The following is a 10,089-nucleotide window of genomic DNA, read 5'->3' as shown; positions in this document are numbered from 1 at the left end:
ATATCAAAACTGGGGCTGTAGTCAAAGCTGTCTTGAGCTTCTAAAAGCTCGCCTCACAATCTTCCGTCCAATGGAATGGAGCACCTTTTGGGTCAACCTGGTCATAGGGGCTACAATTGATGAAACCCCTTAACAAAATAGCGGTAATAACCCGCCAAGCCAAGAAAATTGCGGATCTCTGTAGCTGAGGATGGTCTGGGACAACTCTACACTGCCTCTACTTTCTTCGGATCCACCTGAATACCCTCACTCGACACCACGTGGCCTAAGAATGCCACAGAATCCAACCAAAACTCACATTTTGAGAACTTAGCATATAACTTCTTTTCTTTCAAGGTCTGAAGCACTGCCCTCAGGTGCTGCTCATGACCATCCCGACTCCGGGAATACACCAGAATATCATCAATAAAGACAATAACGAACGAGTCAAGATATGGCTGGAACACACTGTGCATCAAATGCATAAAAGTTGCTGGGGCATTGGTCAACCCAAATGACATAACAAGGAACTCGCAATTACCATACCGAGTCCTGAAAGCAGTCTTCGGGATATGTGGCTCCTGAATCATCAATTGATGGTAACCTGAGCGCAAGTCAATCTTAGAAAACACTCGTGCACCCTAAAGTTGTTCAAATAGATCATCAATACGAGGTAAAGGATAACGGTTCTTCACTGTAACTTTATTCAACTGGCGATAATCAATACACATACGCATAGAACCATCTCTTTTCTTCACAAACAAGACAAAATCACCCAAGATGATACACCAGGCCTAATAAAACCCTTATCAAGCAATTCCTGCAGCTGATCCTTCAACTCAAGATGAGCCATACGATACAGAGGAATAGAAATAGGATGAGTGCCCGGCAACAGATCAATGCCAAAATTAATATCTCTATGGGGTGGCATGCCCGGAAGGTCAGTTGGAAACACATTAGGAAAATCCCGTACTACTGGGACCAAATCAACTGTAGGGGTATCAATACTGACATCTCTCACATAAGCTAGATACGCGTCATACCCCTTCTCAACCATACGCTGAGCCTTAAGGAAAGAAATAACTCTACTGGAAGTGTGATCTAAAGCACCCCTCTACTCAACACGCAGTACACCTGGTATAGCCAGTGTCACAGTTTTGGTGTGACAATCAAGAATAGCATAATGGGGAAATAACCAGTCCATGCCCAAGATAATATCAAAATCTACCATGTTGAGCAACAACAAATCAACTCTGGTCTCAAAAACACTAAGGGCAACCAAACACGACCGATAAATGCGGTCCACAACAAGAAATCTCCCAGAAGAGTAGAAACATAAACAAGGGAACTCAAAGAATCCCGAGGTACACCTAAATGCAGAGCAAAATAAGAAGACACATAAGAGTAAGTGGAGCTTGGATCGAATAGAATCGATGTATCTCTGTGACAAACCAGTATAATACCTGTGATGACAGAATCGGAGGCAACAACCTCGATACGGGCACGAAGGGCATAGTATCTGGCCTGGCCTGGCCTCCCCCTCTAGGGCAACCTCTACCTCCCTAACCTCCACCTCTAGCTGGCTGAGTAGGTGGGGTAGCAATTGGAGCTGTAATCATAGCCTGAGAACTCTACGGGGCATGCTGTGGCTGAAAAGTCTGTGGAGGTGCACCCATCTTAAGTCTGGGGCAGTCCCTTACCATATGGCGTGTATCGCCACACTCAAAACAGGCTCTGGGAGGATGTGGTGGCTGTGACTGGCTCTGGCCAAGTCTGCTGGACTAACCACTAAAAGTACCCCGCGCAGGAGGCGCACTAGATACTAGAGGTGCATAATAAGGTTCCTGAGGCCTAGGAGGAGCTAGAGTACCACTGGTTGCTGGAAGAGCTGAATGAACGGGGCGACTCATATAACCCCTACCATGATGACCTACAGCTGTGGCACGGGCACCAGAATAATGGCCCGACTCTCAAGACCTCTTGTCCTCTCTCTCCTTTCTTTCCCTAGCATGTATACCCTCAATCCTCCTAGCAATGCTCACCACCTGCTGATAAGAAATATCTATCTCCAACTCACGAGCCATGATACACCTGATATTGGGAATAAGACCCTCAGTAAACTAGCGAACCCTCTCGCGAACAGTAGAAACCAAGGCTGGGGCATGTCTGACCAAGCTAGTGTAACAGACAACATACTTCGAGACAGTCATAGTACCCTGGTGCAAATGCTCAAACCCTGCACGCCATGTATCCCTGAGGCTTTGAGGAACAAACTCTCTCAGGAACATATCTAAAAACTGGGTCCAAGTCAGTGAAGCAGCCTCGTCCGGACTGTCTAACTCATAGGTGCACCACCACTCATAGGTGGCTCCTCGAAGCTGGAAGGTAGTGAAAGAAACCCCACTCGATCCTGATATACCCATAGTGCGGAGGATACAGTGACACTCCTCCAAAAACCCCAAGGCATCATCTAATGCTAACCCACTGAATACAGGAGGATCATACTTCTTGAACCTCTCAAGTCTCCGCTGCTCATCCTCTGAAGCCGCTGCCCTGCCCTCAGGCTGACTTAGGACTACAGGCTGTACAGGAATAATCTCTGGGACCTGATCAACATGCACTCGCTGCTTAGGAGTATGGGCGACAGGAGTCTGTGCTCCTCCCCCGGCCTGAGATGTGGCTGCAGTAAGGGGAAGCAACCCTGCCTAAGCCAAAGTGGTATACATGCTTATGAACTGCACAAGAGTCTCTTGAAGAGTTGGAGTAGTAGTATCAGTAGGCGTATCAGGTGCCGGACTCCGGCTGGAACTGCTCGTGGTACCTCGGTGGCAGCTCACTCGGGTGCTCTGGCTGTACCACTTGCACGTCCTCAGCCACTACCCCGACCCCACCTCTGACGGCTGTAGTAGGGAGCGCGGGTGCCTGATGATCTCGAGTATCACGTGTCCTCACCATTTGTGAGAGAATAGAAGACAGAAGTTTAGAATTGATTCATCAAAATCTCTCATGACAAGGAAATCAAATGAAGTGGAATTTTCCTAACAATAACATAGCCTCTCATAGATAAGTACAGACGACTCCGTACAGATCAGCGAGACTCTAATAAACTGGCTTGTGATTCATGGCTCTTATGAACCTAGAGCTCTAATACCAACATGTCACAGCCCCGATTCGCCCTCCGTGAACATCGTGATGGCACCTAGTCTCTACGACTAGGTAAGCCTAATAATGCAGAATATAAACAACAATTGCGGAAGAAATAATTTAAAACCGAAATAGTGAAATAAAACAGTGTTTAAAATGTCGCTCGACATACACAATAACAACTCTCAAAACTAATAACATTTCCCAAAATCTGGAATCTCATGATCACAAACCTTTAATGTCTACAAGCATCTAACTCCAGAATATCTACAAAGAAACGAAAATACAGAAGGGCTAATACAAAAGGGAGAGTAGAAAAGGACTCTTTGGTCTGCGGACACGGCAGATATACCTCGGAGTCTCTACAAGTGCCTCATCTCAAGCGTGATACGTCTGAGTGGAAGTACCTGAATCTGCACATGAAAACATGCACAAAAAGGGCATGAATACACCACAATGGTACTCAGTAAGTGTCAAGCCTAACCTCGATAGGGTAGTGACAAGGAAGGTCAGGGCCCTACTAAGATTAAATAAAAAATAAGGTTTAGCAGTGTAGAATTAAACAGTGTAAATAAGTACAACAGTAAAAGTAACACAGGGTATGACAGACAACAACAACTACTACAGAGGCAAAGTAACCACAGAAAGAAAACACAGCTCAGCACAAAGATAACAACCGGGGATCTCCCAGGATACCGTCCTATAGTCCCAAATGTAAATATCTAGTGGATATCCCGGGATACCGTCCCGTAGTCCAAATCATAATGTGAGGGGATCTCCCGGAACACCGATCCGTAGTCCCAAATGTAAATACTCAGTGCATGGGGAATCTAACGGGTGCAGTCCTGTAGGTCCAATGTAAATGTGCAGGGGGATCTCCCGGAATACCGTTCCATAATCCCAAAGTAAACATACATTGGGATCTCCGGGATACCGTCCCGTAGTCCCAAAGTAACACATAGTAACAACAAGAAGAGTACACAATTGAATTCAAGTTCCGTACCAAGGTAAAACAGGTATTTTTAACCTAGCATGCTGCACGTAATCCAAATAAGGCAGTTTGAGCAATTAAGGCAATTAAGTCAATTAGACATGCTTTCCTAAGCTAACAACAGGCTTAAATTTCAGGTAGTATAAACAGGAAAAAAATATACTAGTAATTACTAAATGAAAAACCGAATTTTCAACAATTAGCACAAGTATGCACTCGTCACCTCCCGTACAAGGCATTTTAATTATCAATAATACCAAATCATAAGGGGAATGTCCCCCGCACAAGGTTAGGCAAGCCACTTACCTCGAACCAGCTCAAAGTTAACCCGAAACCATGTCTTTGCCATGAGTACTCGACTCCAAATGGCCCAAATCTATTCAATTCAATTGCATAAGGTAAATAACACTTCAACTAACTGATTCTACAAAGAAATTCTAAGCTAATACGCGAAATTAGGTAAAATGACCAAAATGGCCCTCGGGTCCACGTCTCGGAATCAGGTAAAATTTACATTTTCAGAATTGTCATACTCTCACGAGTTCATTTATATCAAAATTATCCCAATCCAATATCAAAATCGTGATCCAAACTCAATTATTTGGTCTAAGAACTTTTCCAACTTTTCTCCAATATTTCCACACCAAATTCGATTTTAAAGGATGAATTTAAGTATAGATTCGTGAAAAATAATCAAAACCGAGTAAGAATTGTTTACCCAAAACACCCAGGTGAAAATCCCTCTCAAAATCGCCAATCCCGAGCTCCCAAATTAATTTATAACTTTTGGAAACTAAACCCTCGAAACTTTGATTTTCTGCCTAGCAAATCCGTATCTTCGGTCCATCTTCTGCATCTGCGTTACCACTTCTGTGGTCAAGGGGATCGCTCCTGCGATTTCCACTTAAAACCCCTTCGCCGCACCTGTAACCCAGAATCCGCATCTGCGGTCACGCAGGTGCGGTACATCACCCGCTTCTACGGTTCCCTACTTTTCCTCAGCTGGCCGCTTCTGTGGCTTAATTCCGCATCTGCGGCCTCTCAACCGCAGATGTGGTTATAACAGCAGACCAATAACTTCAGCTGCAAACTCTAACTTTCCAACTTCTCGTTAACCACCCGAAATCATCCCGAGGCCCCCGGGACCTTAACCAAAAACACAGACAAGTTATATAACACTGTCCAAATTTATACAAATCTCTACCACACCGCCAACAACATCGGATCACCCAATTAGCATCGGATTCAAGCCTAAGAACTTCAAAAACTCTCAAAATAAGCTTTCGATCAAAAAGTCTATCAAACCTCGTCCGAATGACCTAAAATTTTGCACACACGTCACATTCAACACTACGGAGCTATTCCAACTTCCAGAATTCCATTCTGAACCTCGGATCAAAATCTCACTATCGAACCGGAAACTTCAAAAATTCAACTTTCGGCATTTCAAGCCTAAATTAGCTACGAACCTCCAAAACACAATCCGAACACACTCCTAAACCCTAAATCACCCTACGGAGCTAATGGAACCATCAGAATTCCATTCTGAGGTTGTCTTCACACTGTTCCAACTACGGTCAAATTTCTAAACTTAAGCTCTCATTTAGGGACTAAGTGTCCCAAAACTCTCTAAAACTCCAAATAAACCCTCCCGACAACTCACAATAGCAGAAACAAACACTGGAAAAGCAGTTAATAGGGGATCGGGGCGTTAATTCTTAAAACGACCGACCGGGTCGTTACATTGAATCGGGCCAACCGGAAAAATAAACAACAACAATCAACTGAACAACCTGAACCAGACATGGCAGACCAGGTAAACAACAGAGACAATAACGGGGATGACGTGGTAGACCCAACTTTGCAGGTAGTGGCACCTCTAGTTCCAGAGGCTCCTCTATATGACTAGGCACAACCTACAGCAGAAAATTTGGCCACAACGATATTAGTCCTGCAGATACAGGCTGAATCTTTTCAAATCACAAATAACATATTGCACTTATTGCAAAACAAGGGACTATTTTCGGGCTCATACATTGAAGATCTTCAACAGCACTTGAAGAAATTCCTGTCAATCTGCAAAACTCAAAGGCAGCCCAACTTAACTCAGGAAGCAATAAAGTTGTTGTTGTTTCCATTCTCAGTGATAGGAGCTGCCCAGAATTGGCTAAGTTCACTCCCTATTAATTCTATCACGACTTGAGAGGAGTTAGTCAAGCAATTTGTGAATAAGTTTCATCCACCCAACAAGACTGCTCAGCAAATCGATGAGATTTTGAGCTTCAGACAGAAACCAATGGAAACATTGCAAGAAACATGTGAACAATTCAAAGGGATGTTGGTTATATGTCCGCACCACGGTATTCCAGAGCAGATGTTGGGGCAATGGTTTTACATGGGTCTGACAGATAGCATGAAGGCTAATGTTGATGCTTTAGCTGGTGGAGCATTCTTGAGTAAATCATGGAGAGAAAGCTAGATCCTGCTTGACAAGAGGTCACAGAATTCGGGGTGGACAACCAGGAATGCACCCATCACTCTAGTAGTTCACTCAGTGCCCTTAGATCCAGCCAACAATTTTGCTGAAAATATGGCCACCTTAATGACACAAATGAGTATACTCACCAAAAAGGTGGAAGAGTCGGGGTAGAAGCAACAGGTGCACATTGTAGATACAACCAATGGGGCCTTATGCACATCTTGCATTAGTCAGCCAATTGGTAGCCAATGGAATGCAGAAAGTGATCATCATCATTACCATGAAGACATGAATTATGTATCTAATTATGGGGGTCAGAGACAGGGTGGTCAGAATTGGGACCAACAGAATCAGCCATACAGGCCAGTCCAGCCACAACACAACAATGGAAATATGGGAGCCATGCGACCTCACAATAATGTGGTGCCCTACCAAAGGCCACAAAGATACAACAACCAAAATCAGCAGTAGGGTTGTTATCCTCCTCAGCAGCAACATGGTGGGAGACATGAAGATAGGTTTGCTAGACTTGAGGCAATGATGCAGCAGGTTATTGGGTCAAATGTGAAAATGAGTGAAAGAGTAGATACATATGAGTCAGCCATAAAGAATATTGAAGTGCAAATGGGCGAGATCTCAATGTCTTTGAATAATCGTCCTTATGGGACATTACCTACAGACACTGAGGTAAATCCAAAAGATCAAAGCCTGAAGCAGCTGATGGCAGTGAGTCTACGTAATGATAGAGATCTAGACTTGGAGCAAAAAAGGGCTCGAGAAAGCAGACAAGCTGAGACACTTGTACCAGTGCTCATTGAGCTAGATGATTCAACAAAACTGACAGAGGTGACAGTACAGCCTGCCGAGGAAGAAACCAACATATAGATGGAGGCTGAAAAGAAGATGAGACAACCCAGGAACCGATAGTTGAGGTGGTGTCTGACAAAGAGAAAATCCAAATCACTTGGAAGAAGAGACCTCCAACACCATTCCCACAGAGGCTGGCCAAATACCAGAAAGAGGAATAATACAAGAAATTCTTGGAGATGTTGAAAGAAATTCAGGTAAATATTCCATTGATTGATGCTTTGAAGGAGATGCCTGGTTATGCAAAAATGATGAAGGACTTGATGTCCCGAAAATTTGACTTCCAAGATTTGGCCACAGTGACTCTAACTCAGACTTGCAGTACTATGGTGACTAGACCAGTTGCTGAGAAGTTGTCTGACCGAGGGAGTTTCACAATTCCCTGCACCATTGGTAACTTTGCCTTTGCCAAGGCACTCTGTGATTTGGGGGATAACATAAATCTTATACCCCTGGCGATCTATAAGAGGTTGGGGATTGGAAGAGCTAGACCCACGTCTATGTTGTTGCAGCTGACTGATAAAACTGTGAAAAGACCCTCAGGTATTTTGGATGACGTGTTGATACAGGTAGGGAAATTTGTGTTCCCTACAGATTTTGTGATTCTGGATTGTAGAGTGGATGAAGAAAATCCCATAATTTTGGGAAGGCCGTTCTTTGCCATAGGGCGAGCCCTCATTGATTATGAAACTGGGTAGCTCAATATGAGGTTGAACGATGAGGAGATAACATTCAACGTGCAGAAATATATGAGGCGACCAAGTGAATTCGCCAATTGTTCTCTTATTGATGCCGTGGATGAAATCGTGGAAGAGGATGATGAGACATTGACTATTGAAGATTTTCTTGCTGCAGAAGAATTGGCAGAATGGGTGCTGACTCTAGAGGGTAGAGGGCTTTGGGAGAGAACACTTGAATTCGAGCCCCTGCACTTAGAAAATAGAGAAGCTCCTCCAGCCAAGCCATCCATAGAAGAACCACCAAAGCTGGAGTTGAATCCAGTGCCCACCCATCTCAGGTATGCGTTCCTAGGAGCTAACTCCACATTACTTGTTATTATCTCATCTAGTTTGTTAGATGTGCAGGCACAACAACTTTTACAGGTACTTACGGAGTGCAAAACTGTCATCGGGTGGACCATGACAGACATTAAGGGGATAAGCTCGACATACTGTATGCATAAAATTCTGCTAGAAGAGGGGCACAAACCTTCCAGGGAGCACCAAAGAAGGGTGAAACCCAACATGAAGGAAATGGTAAAGAAGGAGGTCATTAAGTGGTTGGATGCGAGAATGAAAGTTTGATGACTATAAAATATTCATATATTATATACTTAAAAATAAATTATTTTAAATAATATATATATATATATATATATATATATATAATATGTCAATTATCTGTATTTTCTAATAGTATTTTGCAGGAAATAAAAATATCATGATAAAGAAAATAAAGGAATAAAAAGAGAAGCACGAGGCATCATGACAATAAAATTACGACGCATCATGGCAATAGAAGCACGTTGCATCATGGCAAAAGAACCACGAGGCATCGTGGCACCTTATGAGATTTGATTTAGGATGTTTATGTTGAAAGGAGAGGAGGGATCATACCTGCCTAATTAGCAACTTTTCTCTAGCTTTGGTCTTTACTTCTTTCTTTATGTCTTTCACTTTCCTCTTGTAGTTTTTGAATTTTCTAAGAGTGTTGATAGTATTTTAAGAATATCGTTCTTTGTGAGATTTAAAAACTCCATAATGGAGTAATCTCTTTTGTTGGGATAGTTGATGAAGCTCGATATCGTTATAATATTAATCTTAATTTTACTACATGCTTGGCCTGAAACGTTCTAATTATATTTCGATATTGTGCTGGAATATTAGTTTTAATTAATTATTATCACTTCTATCTATTTATTCTCCAAAGTTACTTGTATGTCAATTTTGTAATTCTTACGAAGCAAAATTAATATATGATAACTATTGGGTAAAATAATAGAATGAGAGTAATTCTTTTTAAGCTATCATTCCAAGTCTGTAATCTTGCTTACTTCCATTCTAATTCTCACGGAGGAGTTGTAGTTGGCAAGATTATTGACTTTTAGTAATAAGTAATCGCAAGAGGTTTTTGCTATCTTTTAGCACAATTCAGGCAAGAAAATTATTTCTGTTTAATCGTCACGAGTCATATATCAATTTGATAGAGGATCAATTTGATGAAGTGGCACCAAGGCCAGCAAACAGAATCCTAAGGGATTATGCTAGACCTGACCGCTTCAACTGTGAATGTAGTGTCAGAAAACCTTCAGTGGCAGCCAACAACTTTGAAATCAAAACTGGCCTGATTTAAACAATTCAACAGTCTTGCATCTTCACTGGAGACGCAAGTGAAGATCCACACAGTCATTTAATTAACTTTTTGGAACTTGTTAAAACAACTAAGTATAATGGAGTACCTCCTGAAGCTATCAAGTTAAGGCTATTTCCTTTCTCTTTAAAAGGAGATGCCAAGACTTGGTTGCGAAGTTTGCCACAAGGTTCCATTACCACATAGGATCAAATGACTCAGAAATTTTTAAACAAATATTTTTTCCCTGCTAAAACCACAAAGTTAAGACAAGACATAT

General features: G+C 42.5%; 1 protein-coding gene across 1 annotated transcript; it reads left to right on the top strand.

Moving 5' to 3' along the window:
• Positions 1–7,786: 7,786 nt before the first annotated feature.
• On the top strand, positions 7,787–8,158 carry LOC142181721 (uncharacterized). The gene has a single exon (XM_075255185.1). The coding sequence runs from the start codon at positions 7,787–7,789 to the stop codon at positions 8,156–8,158; it is 372 nt and encodes a 123-aa protein (XP_075111286.1).
• The last annotated feature ends 1,931 nt before the right edge of the window (positions 8,159–10,089 follow it).

The sequence above is a fragment of the Nicotiana tabacum genome, chromosome 6 (assembly GCF_000715075.1).
Source record: "Nicotiana tabacum cultivar K326 chromosome 6, ASM71507v2, whole genome shotgun sequence".
Lineage (NCBI taxonomy): Eukaryota > Viridiplantae > Streptophyta > Magnoliopsida > Solanales > Solanaceae > Nicotiana > Nicotiana tabacum.
This window is presented reverse-complemented; position numbering and strand designations above follow the sequence as displayed.